The sequence below is a fragment of the Musca vetustissima genome, unplaced genomic scaffold, assembly GCF_032173495.1.
Source record: "Musca vetustissima isolate MV318-11 ecotype Yass unplaced genomic scaffold, APGP_CSIRO_Mvet_v1 utg4512, whole genome shotgun sequence".
In the NCBI taxonomy this organism is placed as follows: domain Eukaryota; kingdom Metazoa; phylum Arthropoda; class Insecta; order Diptera; family Muscidae; genus Musca; species Musca vetustissima.
The window spans coordinates 183,480-207,249 of NW_026880922.1; the positions used below are offsets into that span (position 1 = coordinate 183,480).

General features: G+C 29.8%; 1 protein-coding gene across 4 annotated transcripts in view; it reads right to left on the minus strand.

The window, feature by feature from the left end:
• LOC133326872 (DENN domain-containing protein 1B) overlaps window positions 1-23,770 on the minus strand; it is a 66,911-nt gene that overhangs the window by 20,826 nt on the left and 22,315 nt on the right. For 3 of the 4 annotated variants that reach the window (XM_061535482.1, XM_061535481.1, XM_061535480.1), the window contains exons 3-6: window positions 3,836-4,106; window positions 3,712-3,765; window positions 3,391-3,651; window positions 1,430-1,879 (exon numbers count right to left, since the gene is read on the minus strand). In XM_061535482.1, coding sequence (XP_061391466.1) covers window positions 1,430-1,879; window positions 3,391-3,651; window positions 3,712-3,765; window positions 3,836-4,106 — 1,036 coding nt within the window. Of the gene's footprint in view, window positions 1-131; window positions 213-1,429; window positions 1,880-3,390; window positions 3,652-3,711; window positions 3,766-3,835; window positions 4,107-23,770 lie in introns of those variants that run through there. The other variant, XM_061535483.1, reaches the window with a different exon arrangement.

A 23,770-nucleotide genomic window follows, 5' to 3' on the forward strand; every position in this document is an offset into this window, starting at 1 on the left:
CTTTGTAGATCACAGTACGGTTGGATGGACAATTGTTGAGAGAGTTTAAGTAAAATGTTGGAATTATTTGTATTTTTCGAAATACAGTTTTGAAACTGTTTTGTGGTTTTTCTGTTTTGTTTGTGTGGAGGTGTGGTTCTACATTAGGTTGGATTAATAGTGTAGGTTCGCTTAGTGAAAACTCTAATTAGACCATGTTTTCCCACATAATACTGTAAGAAATTAATAAAAACAATATTAAAAAAGAAACAAAATAATTATAAAGAACACAATACAATAAAAATAACAAAGGAAATTAGTTGAAAATAAATTAAAACATAAAATAATTAAGAAACAAAAAAGACTTGGCGCAACTAAGAATAATTTTTCGGGGGGTATGAAATGGAAACATTTTGGCAGCAACTATATTTGTTTATTAAGGGGACCCCCCCCATTCTCGGGGTCAAAATTTTTGTTGACTTAATTCCAATCTACACCAATTCAAGAATGTCCCTGCAAAATTTCAAGTAAAAATCTCAAGAACTCTTGAAGATATAGCCGATTTATTGTGTCAATATCAAGTGACGGCTGAAGGGCTTCTCAAACTTTAAACGCGTTTTTCTCTAAACATTTTTTTGCGAATGGCGGGCACGATAGCTCAAAAACGAATAACCCAATCGATTTCAAATTTTTACACGTTTCTCTGTGAGTGTATAGCTATCGTATGAAATAGGATAAAGCCAATCGATGAAGATCTTCCTTATTTTTTAACTTGGTTTTTGGTCAAAAAATTTTAATAAAAACAAAGGTCCGCCATTTTGTTAATTTTAGAGCGAAGTCAATAATCCTAATTATACGAGAGCCAACACTCTTTCTAACACCGTTAAAAATAACAGTGAGGAGTTATCATGCCCGCCATCAAAAATAAGGACTTTTCTTTGATCACAAAAAACAACAACAAAACAACAACAAAATTTTTTTGTAAATTATTTTTCTTCCTCTTTAAATCTTCAAATATATATGTGCAAAGTTACAAACCTTAACAAGCATTGGTATTCATTTACCAGCCCATTTAAAATCTTAAAAATAAAAAATTTGTTTATTAAAGCAAATTCTAACATTGTGATATCCTAAATGCCTTAGAAAGTTTTATATTCCCAGCAAAAATAATTCGAATATAATTTTAAGCAAAAAAAAAATCCGGTTACTTCGTTTTTGTCGTTGTAGCAAAATATGTGTGTGGTTTTCTGAATTATGTGCAAATGAGTAGTATGTATATACATGCTTAAGTCTGCGATAAAAGCCAATGACTAAACCAAAAGCCCCCAATATAAATATGACCGACACGCACACACACGCAAAAAGGGTAATGAATTTAATTTAGATTCCTACAAAAACCTGCAATGCGCATATATATAATCGGACAATCAAAATCCACAAATAATCTCACCTTCTCCTTGAGCTGATAAAAACGACCACGTTTCTTTAGCTTTTCCGCATAACGCACCGTTTCCTGTTCAAATTCATCAGAGAAACCCAACCCCGTGTTCATCATTTCCAAACGTTCATCGATGAATTGTTGAAATATTTGTAATTCCATCATTTTCGTTAGGAACGGTCGCAAATGTGACGGCCGTGATTCGATAAATTTCTCTCGATTGAAGGTTTTGCCAGTTTCACGAAATTCCACAGCATCACGATAGCCTCCAATTAATTGTACCAAAACACCAAGAAATATTTTCGATACACGATCGCCCATATGCTGATGCGAATGACTAAGTTGTTTCTTTAGTTGGGAAACAATTTCGGCTGGCATGGCATGGACATCATCGAAGGGACTATCGAAAATTTTCGTATCACAGTTTAGGGTAACAACTTCGCCCAATTCTTCGGGGGTCATCTGAAAGTGGGAGAACGAAAAGATTCATTAAATATTCTTTATTTGTTTGTAAAAAAAACTATCGATAACGATTTTTTGACGATGACTTAATTTTCAATAGGAAATTTTATCGATTACCATATTTGTACACACAAAATTATCGGTAAAAATATTATCAATAGACAAAAACTAAAGATAACAATAAAACTAATTATCAATAACAATTTATTCTATAGGAAAATAATCGATAACAATATTTTATATATAAAATTTTCCATAGCAAAAATTTCTATAGAAACATATGATCGATAACACTATTTCCAACAAGAAATAATACCGATAACTACATTTTATATAGCAAATTTCGCTGTCAACAGCATTTTCTATAGAAAACATTACTGTTAACAATATTTTCTATAGAAAACATTACCGATAACAATATTTTTCCATTGAAAACTTTACCGATATAAACATTTTCCATATTTTTGAACAAAATATTTTCTATAGAAAACATAATCGATAACAACATTTTCTACAGAAAACATTATCGATAACAATATTTTGTATAAAAATCAATAACGGTAACAAAATTTTCTAGAGAAAACATTACCGATAACAACATTTCCTATGGAAAACATAACCGATAACGAAATTTCCTATAGAAAACAATATTTTCTACAAAAAAAAATTAATAGATAACAATGTTTTCCATGGAAAACGTAATCGATAACAATATTTTCCATAGACAACGTTATCGATAATAATAATTTCTACAGAATATATTACCGATAACAATATTTTCTATATAAAACATTACCGATAACAGTATTTTCTATGGTAAACACTACAGATAACAATATTTTCTACAGAAACAATTACCGATAACAGTATTTTCTACGGAAGAAACTATCGACAACAATATATTTTGTAAAAAAACATTACCGATAACAGCATTTTTTTATGGAAAACATTACCGATAACAATATTTTCTATAGAAAACAATAACAATATTTTCTATAGAAAACATTATCGATAACAATAGTTTCAATATAAACATTATCGATAACAACATTTTCTATAGAAAGCTTTTTCGATAACAATATTTTCTATAGAACCATTACCTGTGGAAAACATTACCGATAACAATATCTTCTTTGAAAAACATTACCGATAACAATATTTTCTATAGAAAACATTATCAATTACAATATTTTCTGTGGAGAACATTACCGATAACAATATTTTTTGCGGAAAACATTGCAGATAACTATATTTTCTGTGGAAAAAATTATCGATAACAATATTTTCTATAGAAAACATTATCGATAACAAAATTTTCTGCGGAAAACATTATCGATAACAATATTTTCAATTACTAAATTATCTATAGAAGTTTTATCGATAACAATATTTTCTATATAAAAAGTATTAATAACAATATTTTAGATAAAAAAGTCCGTACCGACAATATAACTTTCTGTAGCAAAACTTATCAATAAAATTTTTGAAATTATTATTTTCCGATTATTTACCGTTTCTAATACCAAATGTGGCACTCCTATTAAATATGGCATGGGTGCACTTAAATAATCTTTGAGCTTCATAGGCAGCACTGGAATAAAAATATGCTGCCACACCATCGGATAGAGAAAGGCATTGGCCGCCTGTATACAGGAAGACAAACGATCCAAACGTCTGGAGGTAAAAATGATACGTCTCTCGGCCAGCATGGCTGCAAATACCGCAATCATATTCTTTGGATCCACAAAATTATAATACAGATTTAAATTGTGCTGTAAGACAAAAAAAGAACTTATTAACCAAAATTCCCAAAATTCAAAACACAAACTTACATTTTCTGGTATACTTGGCAATTGAAAAGGTTTGGGCCTTTCGAATATAAATGGCTAAAAACAATAAAGTACGATAATTATGTTTTCGATTATAAATATATATACAATTTTATTTTTTTCTTACACTTAGATCCTGACTATAAAACAATTTGACGGGGCTACCCACACCGGGTACTCCACTGTTGTAGGCATCGGTTAAAAATTTTTGAAATTCTTTTGGATCGGTCCTCCGTAGCTCCGCTAATAATGCTAACAGTTTTAAAAATGTATCATGCCATGGCAAGAGTGTAATAATGACCATTGTCGATTCGGTTTTTGGATCGTGTCGGCAAAATCCAAATCGCCATTTGGAATCATCTGTTGTGAGTACAAAGGAATATGATTGTACAGAATCACTGTAATGTAAGAGAAGAGAAGGGAGAATTTCAAATTAGTATATTGTTGTTATCGATAACATGTTATAAGGAAAATATTAAAATCGATAAATGACTTATCAGAAATCGGAAAAAAATATTGAAATATCGTTACTGTAAGATTATCTATATTTTGGCAATGTTTTCTATAAAGAATATTGTTATCTATATGATTTCCAATACAACATTTAGTTATCGATAATATTTTAAATATTGTTATCGACATAGTATTCATTGTATCGAATATATTTGCAATAGAAACAATTGTTCTCGACACTAATTTCTATAGACATTAATGTTACCGATATGATTTTCTATAGAAAATATTGTTATCGTTAGGATTTTCAATAGAAAAATTTGGTATCGATAATATTTTCACTAGAAAACATTATTATCGACACAAGACTTTGTATAGATAATATTTTTATCGACACACGTATCAATAGGAGCTAATATGATGGACACGATTTTCTATGAAAAAGGGTTGTAACCGATAAATTTTTCAACAAAAATTTATTTTGTCGATAAGATTTCGATAGAAAATGCTTTTATCGATAGAAAATATTATTATCAATAAGATTTTTTTATAGAAAATATTATCAATAAGATTTTTTATAGAAAATATTATTGAAAAGATTTCTTTTAGAAAATATGTTTATCGATAAGATTTTTATAGAAAATATTATCGATATTTTCATAGAAAATCTTGTTATGCATAAGGTTTACATAGAAAATCTTCTTATAGATAATATTTTCTATAAAAAGAAAAAGTTAGCCTATTTATCGATAAAATTTTCTATAAAAAAATATGTTATCGATGTGATATTTTATAAAAAAAATTATTATCGATAAGATTTCCTATAGAAACTCTTATAAACGATAGGGTTTTATATAGAAAACCTTGTTATCGATAAGGTATGCTGTAGAAAATATTGTTATCGATAAAATATTTTATAGAAATTCTTATTATCGATAAGGTTTTCTATAGAAAATATTGTTATCGATAATATTATCTATAGGAAATATTGATATCAATAATATTTTCAATAGAAAATATTGTATCGATAATGTTCCCTACAGAAATATTGCTATCGACAAGATTTTTTACCCAAAATATTGTTATCGATTTTTTTATAAAAAAAATCTTTTTACCGATTATATTTACTAGAGAAAATCTTGTTATCGATAATATTTTCTATAGAAAATCTTATTATCGATAATATTTTCTATAGTAAATATTGTTATCGATAATATTTTCTATAGAAAATATTATTGTTATCGATAACATTTTTTATAAATATTTTTCTTAACGATCATATTTTCTTTAGAAAATTTTGTTATCGATAATATTTTCTATAGAAAATCTTATTATCGATGATATTTTCTATAGGAAATATTGTTATCGATAATATTTTTATAGAAAATATTTTTTCGACAACATTTTTTAAAAAAAATTTTGTTATCGATAACATTTTTTATAAATATTTTTCTTATCGATAATATTTCCGTTAGAAAATGTTGTTATCGATAATATTTTCTATAGAAAATCTTGTTATCGATAATATTTCATATATAAATTCTAGTTATCGATAATAGTTCGTATAGAAAATTTTGTTATCGATAAAATTTTGTATTGAAAATTTTGTAATCGATAAAATTTTCTATAGAAAATTTTGATATCGATAACAATATATATATATATATATATATATATATTGTTTCTTGGCACACACACACTGTTATCAGCTGTTGCTATACCCCCAAAAAAATTGTCCAAATTAAATAAATCTGCAATAAAGTTCAATGTCTTTTTTTCATTTCTGCGTGGTTTTTACAACCTTAGTCATTAACTTACTGACACACCACAACACAACATTGATGTCATAATTATGTGCGATTGCATGCGTTATTATTTTGAGTTCATAATTAGACCCTTGAAAATAGACAACCGCGCCGAACCGATCCAAACGCAATTATATACAGCAGAGACCACCATAATTAGATGGTTTTATTGTCTGCAATTTTTTGTTAAGTTGTCCTACAATGCAAACGTCAAAACAAAAACAAAAAAAAATAAATGAAATTGAAAGTTTTCAAAGAAAACAGCAAGATAAAATAAATATTCAGTTTGACCTTGAGATTAATTTTTTACAGCACCACAAAGACACACGGCTATAATCAGTGAAACACTCACTGTGATAGATAAATCTAATTTTTATCAATGTAAAATTAAAAAAAAATCGTATTAATTACATACCGCTACTCATGATTTATTTATAAAAGAAAAATAAAACAAACAAAAAATACCTTGGTAGAGAATTTCTTAACAAAATTTGATTTGTTGATAATAATAATAAAGCATAGCTAGAAGCAGATTACACACAAGCAAACAATGCAATCCGAACGTTATTGAACCCTATTAAGAGATAATAATGTGGGATTCGAAGTATTTGGTTTTTTGTTAATATAATTGAAAAGTAAATTCATAATGAATATAGAAGTGATTTTTACTATGATATATTGTTATAGAATTTTTTTTTTATTAAAAAAATTACTATATAAAATATTACAGAGTTGCCCATATTTGACGGACCCATGTTTTTTTTTTAAATCAAAGAAAAAAATAAAAATTTGGCGGTTGGCAATGTTAATCATTTAATTTGTTCCAAGTAGATTTGTTTACATCAATTTTTGAATATGATATCTCTCAAATGGCCGCCTCTGGCGTTGATGACGTATTGTGTCCTTTTTGCTGCATTTTCCATCGTTTTTGCCAAAATTTCGGCCGGAATAGCGGCTATTTATTCACGAATGTTGTCCTTGAGCTCTTCTACGGCCCTTAGCTTGTTAACGTAAACCTTTGACTTCAAATATCCCCACAAGAAGAAGTTAGGCGGCGTCAAATCGGGCGAACGCGGTGGCCAGTCCAAATCACCACTTTTCGACATCGAACGGCCCGGAAACAAATTCTTCAGAAAATCGATTGTTATGCGACTTGTGTGCCTCATACGCTTTCGACGAATAATTGGCATCACAAAATTGGTCATCATGTCGCGATAATGCTCCTGATTGATGGTAACAGCATGGTCATTTTCATTTTGGAAGAAAAACAGCCCAATGACCTTTTTCGCACTAACGTCGCACCAAACTGTGACTTTTTCGTCATGAAGATGCACCACTTGATTTTCAGTGGCGTAAAAACGGCAATTTTGCTTATTTACGGTCCCATTCAATGTGAAATGGGCTTCATCGGACATGATAATTTTGTTCCAAAATTGCTCGTCATCTTCGGCCATTTCGATGACTCTTGGGGCCCATTCCAATCGACGAGGCTTGTCCGCAGGCAACATTCTTTGCGTCAATTGAAATGCAGCAAATCAATGCGAATAATCCGTTGTAAAGTGGACTGAGCCATGCCCAACTGCTGAGAACGGCGTTTTTGGGATGTTCTTGGGGACCTCTCAACACTGGCTCGTACGACAGCGATATTCTCGGCCGATCACCTTGGTCGACTTTTATATGGCCTCTTCGGAATAGAAAGAGCCTTACCAGTCGAAAATTTTTCGTATAAACGCTTAATAGTGTTCTTAGAAGGCGCACTTCTCACATTTTTTAATGTTTTAAAAGCACGTTGAGTTCTCACAATTGACTTCTTCTGTTGAATGTAAATTTCAACTATTTCAGAGCGCTCGCGTGGCGTGTATTGGTTCATGGTAAAAATCTGCTTGGACTGATGCTTCAAACGCGGTATGTCATTAAGCGATGTGACATCTCTGTCAAATGTTATGGCGTTGCCAGATGGGTCCGTTGAATATGGGCAACCCTGTATTATTGAAAACATTTTCTATAAAAAAATATGTTTTTATTGATATTCTTCTCTATAGAAAGTGTTCATCGACAGAATTTGTTCATAGTAAAGCGGTTATATATATATTTATTATTGTTATTGACTAATTTTTCTATAACAATATTATTATAGGTCATGTTTTCTATAGAACATATTGTTACCTGTCATGCTTTCTATAGAACATATTGTTACCTGTCATGTTTTCTATAGAACATATTGTTATCGGTAATTTTTCAATAGAAAATATTGTAAATATTGTTATCGATAACGTTTTCTATAGAAAATTTTATTATCAGTCATGTTTTTTTTTATAGAAAATATTTTTATCGGTTGTGTTTTCAATAGAAAATATGGTTATAGGTAGCGTGTTCTATTTAGAAAATATTGTTATTGATAATGCTTTCAATACAAATATTGTTGTCGTCATTTTTTAAAAGAAAATATTATCGGTTATGTTTTATATAGAAGATATCGTTATCGGTAGCGTTTCTATATAGAAAATAAAAATGATAGTTCATGTTTTCTATAGAAAATGTTGTTATCGTTCGTATTTTCTATAAAAAAATTTTTTATCGTTCATGTTAACTATAAAAAATATAGTTATCGGCAACGTTTCCTATAGAAAAAGTCATTATCGTTCATATTTTCTATAAACAAATTGTTATCGGTAATGTTTTCTATAGAAAATATTGTTATCGGTAACGGTTTCTATAAAAAAATGTCATTATCTTTCATATTTTGTATAGTAAAAGTTGTTATCGGTTATGTTTTCTATAGAAAAAGTCATTTTCAGTCATATTTTCTATAAGAAAAAGATGTTATCGGAAATGTTTTCTGTAAAAATATTGTTATCGGCAATGTTTCCCATAGAAACTGTTGTTATCGGCCATGTTTTCCATAGAAAATATTGTTATCGGTTCTGTTTTCAATATAAAATGTTGTTATCGTTTAAGTTTTCTATTAAAAATTATGTTATCGATAATGTTTACAATATAAAATATTGTCTTCAATATAGAAAATATTGTGGGCATATTTTAACATAAAATATTATTATCGGCAACGTTTTCTATAGAAAATGTTATTATTGGGTATGCTGTATATAGAAAATTTTGTTATAGTTTGTGTTTTCTATAGAAAATATTGTTATCGATGTGTTTTCTACAGAAAATATTGTTTTCTGCGATGTTTACTATAGAAAATAATATTGTCGGTTATGTTTTCTGCAGAAAATATTGTTATCGGTAATTTTTACTATAGAAAATAATGTTATCGGTAATGTTCTCTGTAGAAATTAGTGTTATCGATAATGTTTTCCACAGAAAATATTGTTATCGGTAATATTTACGATAGAAAATAATGTTATCTATAATGTTTTCAATAGAAAATGTGGTTATCGGTAATGTTGTCCATACAAAATATTGTTATCGTTAACAACTTTTATAGAAAATATTCTCACCGACTATATTTTCTACGGAAAATATTGTAAATTTTATTGATCGAAATGATTTTCTATACAATAATATGATAATATTTTTTATCGGAAAAGTTTTCTAAAAAATGTTTATCGGTTATTATTTTTTATAGAAAATATATTGTTATCGGTCATTTTTTCTATAGAAAATGTTGTTATTTTAATGTTTCCTAAAGAAAATTTTGTTATCGATAACAATTTCTAGAGAAAATGTGTTATCGATAATGTTTTCTATAGAAACCATTGTTATCGATTAAACTTTTTAAAGAAAATAGATATTTTTTACAATGAAAATATTTTTATCACCAGTACTTTCAATAGAAAATATCGTTATTGATAATATTTTATAAAAAAAATTATCGATGATGATTCCATAGAAATTGTTATTTATAGAAATTGATTTCTCTACACAAAATGGTTATCGATAAAATTTCTATAAAAAAAATTCCTTTATAAATTATGTCATTACAGAAAACATGTTTATCGATTGTGTATTCCATAAAAAATACATAAATGTTTTTATAAAAAAATTAGATTTTTTTATAAAAAATATTTTTTATTAATTCTTGTAGAAAATTGTGTTATCGACAAAATTAAAAAAAAATCAATTTTCAAATCAACGGGGTACATAAAAATTCTGGGCAATGTTGCAAGAACCCAGTATTTGTAAATTAGTTATTTAAAAAAATTTCATTCCATCAACTTCCGGCATTCCCCCATCACTAATGGGGGGTTAAACGTGACCACACACATTAAATGCATATGTTCATCACATCAATGGAGTGCATTGACACGTGCATCAATTACCACGACCATTGGTGGCAGTGGTCGTGGTAACAATTTAATGAAAATGGAGAATATACAAAATTATTTACTGTTATTTATTTTAATACAATCAAAGGCGATTGCATTTAGAATAAAACAGAAAACAAAGAAAATTTAAAACACATTATCGACAACTAAAAGCAAGCTATCGAAAACATGCCTGGTCAAGAGAAAACATAATTATTTGAGTAATTGAATACACTGAATCATTCATTCGTTCGTTCGGCGTTTCCACAATTGTATAAAATCGGCGGGTGGCTTTGTCTTGTGCATTTAATATCGGTCATCACCAGCATGGAGGAATACCGTTTCAAGACATGCTGTTCTTGTCTTGGCCAATAACACTTGGCCATTGTTGTTGTTATTACATTTCTCTCTCCACACACCCACGGTTCGCGTTCACTGAATGGGTGTTGTCCACAAAAAAAACAATATGTGATTGGAATTTTAAAAACCCAATCGTCTTAAAAAACCCCATTAACATTTTTGTAATGTTGTGGTTTACTTTTTTTATTTTTGCTACTTCAAACAGAGTTAGATAATCATCCAATCATCTGGCCAACAACATAATAAAAAAATCCGAAAATTAAACTAAATTAAAAATTCGCCACATTGTGTGCCAAATTGAATTAAACGCATAAAAAAATTGCGACGTTGGCGTAATAATTAAATCTTAAATAGGGAATTGTTGTTGATTGGTGTTTTGGAAATCGATACCACGAGTGCAAATCAACTAATCGCGACACCATATAAATTACCATTTAATGGCACGTAAATTTTGGTAACGTTATAATTCCATATTTGGAAAGTGGTCGGAGAAATAGTTGAATATTTATTTAGAGTAATGTTGCTGTTATCATGTCGATGATGACAACCCAAAATGCAATAAAATTTTGGGCAGACGGGAAGTTAGTTGGGTCATTATTGCATCATCTGCTAGGTGAGATAATTCACAGGGGTAAAAGGGACACGCATAATTCTATACTCAAAAAAATGTTTAATTTATTTTTTAGAAAAAAAGTAATAAAATCATTTTCGATATTAATAGAATATATTACCGATGACAATATTTGTTACAGATTGTATGATTGACATTAATGTTTTCTATAGAAAACCTAATCGATAAAAATATTTTCTTCATTAAATTTTACTAATAAAAAATTTCCTATAGAAAATTTATTATTTTGTATAGAAAACATCACCGATAACAATATGTTATTTAAAACATAATCGATAACGATATTTTGTATATAAAACATTACCGATAACAATATCTTCTTTGAAAAACATTACCGATAGCAACATTTTCTATAGAAAACATTATCGATAACAATATTTTCTATAGAAAACATTACCGATAACTATATTTTCTATGGAAAACATTACCGATACCAATATATTCTATAGAAAATACTACCGATAACAATATTTTCTATGTAAAATATTACCGATAACAATATTTTTCTATGTAAAATATTACCGATAACAATAATTTTATAGAAAACATTAGCGATAACAATATTACTGATAAAAAATTGTATTTATAAAACATTACCGATAACAATATTTTTTATAGAAAATATACCGATAACAAAATTTTCTATAGAAAACATTACCGTTAACTATATTTTCTATAAAAAATATTAACGATAACAGTATTTTCTATGTAAAATATTACCAATAACAATATTTTCATAAAAAACATTAGCGATAACAATATTCTCTATAGAACATATTACCGACACCAATATTTTCTATGATATACATTTCCGATAAAAATATTTTCTATAGAAAAAATGAACTATAGTAATATTTTCATAGAAAACATTACCGATAACAATATTTTCTATATAAAACATTACCGATAAAATTTTTTCCTATAGAAAACATTACCGATAACAATATTTTCTATAGAAAACATTACCGATAACAACATTTTATGTAGAAAGTATAACCGATAACAACATTTTCTATAGAAAACATTACCGATAACTATATTTTCTATGGAAAACATTACCGATAACAATATTTGCTATAGAAAACATTACCTATAACAATATTTTCTGTAGAAAACATTACCGATAACGATATTTTGTATATAAAACATTACCGATATCTTCTATGAAAAACATTACCGATAACAATATTTTCTGTAGAAAACATTACCGATAACAATATTTTCTATAGAAGATATTAAAGATAACACTATTTTCTATAGAAAATATTAACGATAAAAATATTTTCTATGGAAATCATTACCGATAACAATATTTTCTATCGAAAACATTACCGATAAAAATATTTTCAATAGAAAATGTTACAGATAGCAATATTTTACCGATAACCATATTTACTATATAAAACATTACCGATAACAATATTTTCTATGGAAAACATTACCGATAATAATATTTTCTATAGAAAATATTAACTATAACAATATTTGGAAAAGAAAACATCACCGATAACAATATTTTCTGTAGAAAAAATTACCTGTAAAACATTACCGATAACAACATTTTTGTAGAAAAGATTACCGATAACAATATTTTCTATACAAAATGTAAACGATAACAATATGTTTAACAGAAAAAACTAACAATAACAATATTTTCTTTAAAAAAATCATATTTTCGATAGAACATGTTATCAATAAATACTTTTTTGTAAAGAAAATCGTATTAATACCAATAATTCCTACCGAAAATTTAGTCGATAACAAAACTTTCACTAGCAAGTATTATCGATAATAATATTTTCTATAAAAAATATTATCGATAACAATATTCTCTATAGAAAACATTGTCAATAATAACAACCATTCGATAACAATATTTTCTATTGAAAACATTGTCGATAACAATGTTATCTATAGAAAATCTAACCGAAAACGAAGTTTTCTACAGAAAATCTAACCGATAACTCCCGTTGATATCCGAATTATTGTAAAAATTATTTTCGAAACCAATATTTTCTATAGAAAACCTTGTCGATAATTATTTCAATCAAAAAAAAACCAAAAAAATGTCATCAAAAGAAATATTCTTTACAGACAATCGACAACAATTTTATGATCCAATGTGTTGATTAGACTATGGTGTCGATTTTTATAGAATATGGTATCGATAACAATAGTTTTTTTTTACTTTTTGTAGCAATACCTATCGATAACTACTTTTTCTATTTGAAATTCTGTCATAGATATTCTTCAATATGTTTTCCCTATTTCTTATTTAGTTTTTTTTCTTTTTTCCCTAGAATTTTAAAATCATTTAACTTCTATGTAAATAATAATAAAAAAACAAATTGATATAAATTGAAAACTAAACACATTCACTTCAATTGAAATAATGGAAATAAAAACAACAACAACAAAGGTTGTTGTGTGAATTTTCAACCTCAAACTTTTATTTGATTTGAAAATCGTGCAGTTTTTTTTTTGTTGTTTTGTTTGTCTGTAAACATTCATCTTATAGAAGAATGGAAACAATGTGCATTTCAATTGTAACCAAATGCACATTTACATATGTGTGTATATGTATGTATGTGTGTGCACATATTTGCATTTATTGTCTGTATGTTTACATATAAATCAAAGAAGTAATAAATACATATAATAATACAAATTGTGCTCCACTTCCGCGAACAGAGTGGGAAAATATAAATAAATAAATACGTAAAATATTTTATCAAATAGAATTGTTTGGTATTTACATATATGTGAGGGAGAGAGGGAGGGAGGAAGGAAGGGATGGCTGGGAAGGGGAGTTGCTGTGACTGAGGTTTTTGTAGTTATGGGAAGGGTTAATTTACATATAAATTTGATAAATTCATTTTAAGTCGGAATCAAAAGAAAAAATGTAAAATTTAAATTGTTTATAAAGACTGGGATTATAATGATGGTATCCAAAAAAGTTGTCAGCCCTGTATTTGATATCGCTTATGGTTTCCATTTTTACCGCTACTTTGATCGTCGTTATAATCCCTAAAAATTAATATTTTTCTTTCATGTAAATATTTTTATACCCTTCACCACACTGTGGTACAGGGTATTATGTCTTTGTGCATATGTTTGTAACAGGTAAAAGGACACGAGATAGACACATGGTTCCTTTTGAGTATATGCATAGAATCACTTTTTAAGTCGATTTATGCATGTCCGACCGTCCGTCTGTCTGTCTGTCTGTCCGCCTGTCTGTCTCTCCATGTTAAATTGTAAACAAAGTACAGGTCGCATTTATTATCCGAATTGGATGAAATTTGGCATACGTCACTTATTTGGCCCAAGGACGAACCCTATTGAAATTGGGAAAAATCGGCTCAGATTTAGATATAGCTCCTATATATATTTTCGTCCGATTTAATGTAAATAGTGTACCAAAGTTCCTATATATATTTCGATTTACACGAAATTTGGCATAGCGTAATGAATAAGGTCTAGAATAATGTGTGTTAAGTTTTCTGAAAAACGGTCCAGATTTAGATATAGCTCCCATATATATTTTCGTCCGATTTTATGTAAATGGTGTATTTAATGTAATGATATATCTTTTGATATGCACGAAATTTGGTACATCGTACTAAATTAGGGCTAGAATGATGTGTGCAAAGTTTCCTGAAAATCGGTACATATTTAGATATAGCCCCATATATATCTTCGTCCGATTTAAGGTAAATGGTGTACCAAAGTCCCTATATATGTCTTTCGATTTGCACGAAATTTGGCATAGCGTAATGAATTAGGTCTAGAATGATGTGTGTTAAGTTTCCTGAAAATCGGTACAGATTTAGATATAGCCCCATATATATCTTCGTCCGATTTAAGGTAAATGGTGTACCAAAGTCCCTATATATCTTTCGATTTGTTCGAAATTTGGCACAGCGTACTTAGTTAAGTCTAGAATAGTGCACGTTAAGTTTCGTGAAAATCGGTTTGGATTTACATATAGCTCCTATATAAACTTTTGTCCGATTTAATGTAAATGGTGTACCAAAGTCCTATACATATTTCGATTTGCACAAAATTTGGCATAGTGTACTGAAATGAGTCTGGAGTGATGTGTGTAAAATTTCCTGAAAATCGGTTCAGATTTATATATAGCTCCTAAATATTTTTTCTTCCGATTTTATGTAAATTGTGCACTAAAGACCCAAAGTTTGTCCGATTGCCACACAATTTTGTACAATAAACTGTAGTTAATATAAGTTAACCTCTGCCATTCTCATTAAAATCGGTTCAGATTTTGATATAGCTTCTACATATATATTTTCGTCCGAGTTTACACAAAATTGACACAAATTTAGGTAATTTTGTCCCATTGTAAGAAGCAACCCTATATCTGAACAAATAAAAAATTTAGTATAGGTTGCAGAATTCGACGTCTGTTACATTCATCTGTTGAATATACCCAAAGTGGTGAAGGGTATCATATAGTCGACCCAGCACGACTTTACTACTTTCCTTATCATCAAAATCAGTTCTGATTTCCAACATGATAATAACAGATTTATTTATTTTATTTTATTTTTTTGTGTTTTCAAAATCTCAACGGTACTAAAAAAATAAAATCTAATAAAAAGTGAAAAGATTTTTTAATAGAATGAAAAACATTTATTATAATGTGTGTGTGTTTTATTTTATTTCTTAACTACAAATTGTGACCCATAAAAACGCAATTGTTGAACTGACAAGACCCAAGGCCCCCCAGTCCTCAAGTGTCTTGATAATGGGCACACACGCACTCTCGCTCACTCATTCACTCACTCACTTATGTTATTAATACGAATTCATCAAAAAAATGCGTAGAAAGATCACACCATGTGCCACCACATTTGTTACAATCGCCCATATTTGTATTATGATGATCTGACAAATGTGTGTCGACGAACCGACAGACATGAGAGACATACAGTCAGACATTAAATGAACTGTGTAATAGAGCAGGGGAATTGATAAGACTTTGAACTTTGAAAGAAATATAAATAAATAATTATTATTTTTAAAAGTACTGACGAAGAGAGCTCACCAAATTTTCGTATTGGAAATATTTGTAATCAATTGCAAAAGAGGGGAAGAGGTGGCCCTTACCTTACAATTTTCATTATCATATCAAGTATTTGTCACTTTGATTTTTTGAGGATTTTTTTCAAAATACTTGAGGGCAACTAGTATTTTTGTCAAAGTGAAATTAAGCAATACTCTTGAGGAGATTAAGAGACCTATACCAACCAGCAAATTATTGAAAACAAATGTTGTACCAAAAAAAAAAATAAATAAAAAAATAAAAAAATAAAAGAAATAAAAATAAAAAAATACAATAAAATAAAATTTAAAATTAAAAAAAAGAATAAAAAAAATTTAAAATAAAAAAATAGAATAAAATAAAAATTAAAAAAAAATATATATAAATAAACCAATAAGGAAAGTAGTAAAGTCGGGCGGGGCCGACTATATGATACCCTTCACCAGTTTGGGTATATTCAACAGATGAATGCTAACAGACGTCGAATTCTGCAACCTATACTAAATAATTCATTTGTTCATAGATAAAGTTGCTTCTTACAATGGGATAAAATTTCCTAAAATCGGGCGAAAATATATATGAAAGCTCTATCCAAATCTGAACTGATTTCAAAACTTTCCACATTTCAAAACTTTAGTTCGTTGTTTAAAATTTGTGTCAATTTTGGGTAAAATCGGATGAAAATATATATGTATAAGCTATATCAAAATCTGAACCGATTTCAATAAGAATGACACAATTTACATAAAATCGGAAGAAAAATATATAGGAGCGAGCTATATATAAATCTGAACCAATTTTCAGCAAACTTTACACACATCACTCCAAACTCATTTCAGTACACTATGCCAAATTTTGTGCAAATCGAAATATCTATAGGGACTTTGGTACAAAATTTAAATTAAATCGGACGAAAATTTATATGGGAGATATATGTAAATCCAAACCTATTTTCACGAAACTTAACGTGCACTATTCCAGACTTAATTAAGTACGCTATGCAAAATTTCGTTCAAATCGAAAGATATATAGGGACTTTGGTACACCATTTACCTTAAATCGGGCGAAAATAAATATGGGAGCTATATCTAAATCTGAACCGATTTTCATGAAACTTAACACACATCATTTTAGACCTAATTCATTTCGCTATGCCAAATTTCGGGCAAATCAAAGATATATAGGGACTTGGGTACACCATTTACCTTAAATCGGACGAAGATATGTATGGGGCTATATCTAAATCTGAACCGATTTTCAGGAAACTTAACACACATCATTCTAGACCTAATCCATTTCGCTATGCCAAATTTCGGGCAAATCAAAGATATATAGGGACTTTGGTACACCATTTACCTTAAATCGGACGAAGATATGTATGGGGCTATATCTAAATCTGAACCGATTTTCAGGAAACTTAACACACATCATTCTAGACCTAATTCATTACGCTATGCCAAATTTCGTGCAAATCGAAAAATATATAAGGACTTTGGTACACCATTTACCTTAAATCGGACGAAAATATATATGGGAGCTATATCTTAATCTGGGCCGATTTTCAGGAAACTTAACACACATCATTCTAGACCTAATTCATTACGCTATGCCAAATTTCGTGCAAATCGAAAAATATATAGGGACTTTGGTACACCATTTACCTTAAATCGGACGAAGATATATATAGGAGCTATATCTAAATCTGAACCAATTTTCAGGAAACTTAACACACATCATTCTAGACCCTATTCATTACGCTGTGTCAAATTTCGTGGAAATCGAAAGATATATAGGGACTTTGGAACACCATTTACCTTAAATCGGGCGAAAATATATATGGGAGCTATATCTAAATCTGAACGGATTTTCCCAATTTCAATAGCGTTCGTCCTTGGGCCAATTAAGTGACCTCTGCTAAATTTCATCCAAATCGGATCATAAATGCGACCTGTACTTCGTTAACAAAAATACATGAACGGACGGACACGCATAAATCGACTCAGAAAGTGATTCTATGGATATTCTCAAAAGGAACCATGGGTCTATCTCGATTATTTTTGCCTGTTACAAACATATGCACAAAGACATAATACCCTGTACCACAGTGTGGTGAAGGGTATAAAAAGGAAAGAAATATTTTAAATTTAAATATTTATATTATTTAAAAATAATAGAAAAGAATTCTTGGCTGCTGGGTGTATATTTTCCCACATTCCAACTAAAACATTATTTTTTATAGAAAAAAATATTCTTGTTAATTTAATTTTATATTTTTAACGTCAAAAAGTCTTTGATAATATTTTCTGTAGAAAATATTGTTATCGATATTTTTTTACAAAATATTTTTAATTTTTAGTTCCATTTTAGTACCTTTGATCTCTTAGGGTACGTATTTTCAAAATTTAGTACACATTTATTTAAATCTCCCTAACTACCAATCTCAACAATTCACCGTAAACAGTACGAATTTCCAAAACCACATCCATACCCCAATCTTGCTCTCCAAGAGTAATCTTAATTTCAAATTTATGAAATTTAGTACGAATAAGTACAAATTCTTATGACTACCTACATTATAGAATCCAATAGAAATTTAATTTCTCAATTTCGGGATTCTAGCCCGATCGATTCAACCCATATCCAAATTGTACCAAATTTAATACATTTCGTACACATAAGAAAAATCTCGCAGCACTATCTACATACCGGAATCCTATACTCCATTAATGATTTTAATTTCAATGTTGCCAAATTCCAAATTGTACCAAATTTTGTACCATTTAGTACACATCAGTACGAGTTTCTAAAACTATATGCACTCTCCAATCTTACACACCAACAATAATCTTAAAATTTCAGGGTTCAGCGGTATCGGTTCACCTAAATCAAATTGTATCATATTTAGTACCATTTAGTACATATAAGTACAAATTCCCATAACTACCTATATCATATAATCCAATAGAAATCTTATATCCCAATTTTATATTTCCTAATGTTAGGATTCCAGCTATAAAAGTTCACCCAAAATCCAAATTGTACCACATTTAATATTTTTCATACACATAAGATCATATTTCCATACAAATCCCAATACTATACTGTAAATATTTTAAATTTCAGGATTCCAGCTCTATCCGATTTGGTATAAATAGAATTGTACCAAATATAGTGCCGTTTTGTACTTTTCCAAAAACCCCTCCTATATCGACTCAACCTCGATCACATACCAAATTTCAAGTTTTTAACTCATGCTACAAAATTGTACCAAATTTAGTACTACTTTGTAATTTACGTATACTTATTGTTCAAATTTCAAAAAAAAAAAACTATCCCACACTCCACAGTGACTCCCATTCCATATTTAAGAGTTCTAGCTATACCTGTTCGCCAAATGTACCATATTTAGTACTTTTTGCGAGTTCTAGTACGTATTTCCAAAAATTTCAAGATTAGAGATGGACAGTGGGTAAATACCCGGTAAATTGGGTAAATACCCGGTATATTGGGTAAATATCCATTTGTGGGTATTTATTAGGGTATTTACTATATTGAATCGGTAATACATCTTACACCCTATTTCCGGGCTTCTGTTATCAAATCGATTTAGAATGGATAGTTTTACGATACTTTAAAGACGTAGGTAAATACTTGGGTAAATACCCGAGTTTTTACCCAAAAATTGGGTATAAACTCATTAACTGCGGAACCACTTGACATAGGCGGCCAAAATTCTGGACACATGTTTTTAATATATATATAGAAATCCGAAATGGGGTCCCTGAGTCCAAGTTTTGATATAGCCCCCATATAACCGTATCTCCCGATTTTAGGTATTTTTTGTCTATTAGACACATTTTACAACCAAATTGGCTGTAATTTGGCACAGAGTGTTCTTTTTCGGTACCAAATGTCGATGCAAAAATGTATGTATGTAGGTCCACGTTTACTGGTAGCCACCATACAAAGATACCCCTATTTTGAGTATTTATCCAAAAATTGGGTATAAACTCATTAACTGCCGAGCCACTTGACATAGACGGCCAAAATTTTGCACACATGACAAATGCAATAATGACAAAGCAAATATAGAAATCCAAAAATGGTGGCTACCAGTAAACGTGGACCTACATACATACATTTTTGCATCGACATTTGGTATATCAAAACTTGGACTCAGGGACCCCATTTCGGATTTCTATATTTGCTTTGACATTACCAAACATGTGTGCAGAATTTTGGCCGCCTATGTCAAGTGGTATTGAAAATATGATATATCAGTCCTTTTTTATTTTTTGGTATAACTCCCATATAACTATACCGCCCCATTTACTGTATTTTGAAACTTTCAGCTACATTTTCCAAAATAATTTTAGCATAGACCCAATAAAAAGATCATTTTTAGGTATTTGAGTTATTGGAGTGTAAAAAATCAGTTTTCAATTTGGAAATTTGAAGTTCATATTGGGTGGATAAATATACATGTTTTGATATAGCCTGCTCCGTCCATTCTTAAATTTGCAACCTCTAATTTTTTTTCAAAGTCTGTAATTTGGTAAAACTTTTGGCAGAAATTTAACAATTGCATAGGGGGTTTTAAATCCCCCTACTGATAAAAATGCCACCTCAATGTTAGGGATATAAAAAGTGCTGAATAGAGCGCGTAGGGATTTGATTTTTTCTAGAATATTTTTCAGATTTTACTGAACATTTCAGATTTATTTTACTTCAATGTGGTAAAAGGTATCAAAGGTCATTTTCCCACTGGACTATATTTATATATTTTTTATATATTTGTCGTCTTCCATTTATTTTGTGGTTTTGCGGAATGATTCATTCCTGTTTGTACTATTCGTTTAACATTTCAAGATATATTTTTTTATTGCTTAGTTTTATTGACGATGTTGCTGTCTTGTTAAAATTTAATGTATATGGTTAACAAGATTTTTTAAAATGGCATCGATTTTTATTATTTAAATAATGCAAAACTTTTTTGGTTATAAAAATTGTTCGATAATCAGTTTCAAATACAACATTTTTTCCTGGGGTATTAAAAAATATATATTTAAAAAAAAATACCGAAATAAAGCGGGATGGTTGTCAAAATATGGTGAATACGGAAATATGGCATACCTCTTCGCTGAGAAAATACCACTAAACTTTCAAAATATCGAAAAACGGAGCGGGGCCTTAATATGAGAGTTGTGTCACAAGGTGGAGAATGGAAATTACAGATTTGTCGATGGAAAAATAAGACTATAATCTTCAAAATACCGACATTGTATGGAGAATACGGAAATGCGGTACCAAAAAATATCAGAAAACGTAGTGAGACCTTAATATGGAGGCTGTATCAAATAATGGAAAATATTGCAATTTTTTTACAAGGATTAAATTTTTTGACTTCCAAGAATTCAAAATGCCAAATCATATCCACTTCGGTGGGAAAATTTGGATTCAACATTCGAAATTCCGATGATAGGGGCGGAACTTTATAAGGGAATTATGTCAAAACGTAGTCCCACCATATTGATCATTTCCACATAGATGCATGTCTGCCTCCAAACCCTCGGAATACAAAGTTAGAGTAACTTCGAATATGGTACTATGTCAATAGGGTATTATGGAGAATTTTCTGCAAAGGTGTTTTATGCCCTCCAAGAATCCGAAATGAAAAATTACACCCAATTTCGACGGAAAATTCGCTATACCTTCAAATAAACGCAACAGTATTGCCGGACCTAAATATGGAGACTATGTCAAACATGCTGCTATAAACTTAAAAATATAAAAAATCTGGTCCATGGCAAAACGTTGGCCGATATGCCCGATTTACAATACCAAACATCCCAGATGTAGAGTAATATGTGTTCAAAATTTTTAACTTATATCTATACTAATAAAAGAGTAAAGTGATGACTGACTGACTGATTTAACGATTCATCAACGCCCAGACGAAACGGCTGAAGCTAGAATCTTGAAATTTTGGGTGAGGGTCAAACTTGGTCCAAATTTAACAGATAAGGCTGGGTTTTTGGAAATTCGTTCTAGTACGGTACGAAAAGTACTAAAAAGTACTGAATGTGATACTATTTGTATTTGGCAAACCGGTGGAGCTTGAACTCTGAAATGTGGTTTGGTGGTCGTTGATGGAGTGTAGCATAGATGTACCAAAGGGTTTTTGGAAATTCGAACTATAACTATCCGAAAAGTACGAAAATTCACTAAATTTTGTACGATTCTGTAGGATGTGAACCGATAGCGTTAAAAACTTGAAGTTTGGAGTGTGAATTAAGGTTGAGATGTAGGGTCCATTTAAGGAGATGGTTTTGAATGCGCTTACTCATGTGTACGAAAAGTACTATAGGTACTATATTTGGTACAAATTTAATCTATACTAATAAAAGAGCAAAGTGGTTGACCGACTGACTGATTTAACGATTCATCAACGCCCAGACGAAACGGCTGAAGCTAGAATCTTGAAATTTTGGGTGCGTGTCACTCTTGGTCCAAATGTGACAGATAAGGCTGGGTTTTTGGAAATTCGTATTAGAACCGTACGAAAAGTACTAAAAAGAGGGTCATTGTACTCATGTACGAATGTGTACTCATGTGTACGAAAAGTACTATATGGTACTATATTTGGTACAAATTTGATTTGGAGGTACAAATCGAGCTGGAATCCTGGAATTTGAAATTAAAATTACTGTCGGAGTGTAGGATTGGGATATGAACGTAGTTTTGGAAATTTGTTACTTATGTGTACGAAAAGTACTAAATCGTACTATAATCGGTACAGTTTGGATTTGGGTGATCCTATAGAGCGGGAAGAATGTAATTTGGTGTCACGATCACTGTAGGGGTGTGGGATTGGAGTCAGGATTCAGTTTACGAAAATAATACTTATGGGTACAAAATGGTACTTAATTTGGTACAATTTGAATTTTAGGTGAACCAATAGAGCTAGAATCATGAAATTTGGAGCCAGGATCACTGTTGAGGTGTAAGATTGAGATATGTAGGAAGTTTTAGAAATTTGTACTAATGTGTACTAAATTTGGTACAATTTGAATTGTGAGTGAACCGATAGAGTTGGAGTCCTGAAACTTGGATTTAGAATCACTGTGGAGGTGTAGAATTGGGGTATATAGGAAGTTTTGGAAATTCGTACTATTGTGTACTAAAGTTGGTACAATTTTTATTGTGAGTGAAACGATATAATTGGAATCCTGAAACTTGTATTTAAGATCACTATGGGGGTGTAGGCTTGTGGTAAGAAGGAGGTTTTAGAAATTCGTACTACTGTGTACTATATTTGGTACAATTTAAATTATGGGTGAACCGATAGAGTTGGAATCCTGAAACTTGGATTTAGGATCAGTGTGGGGGTAGGATTGGGGTATGTAGAATGTTTTGGAAATTTATACTACTGTGTACTAAATTTGGTACAATTTGAATTGTGAGTGAACTGATAGAGTTT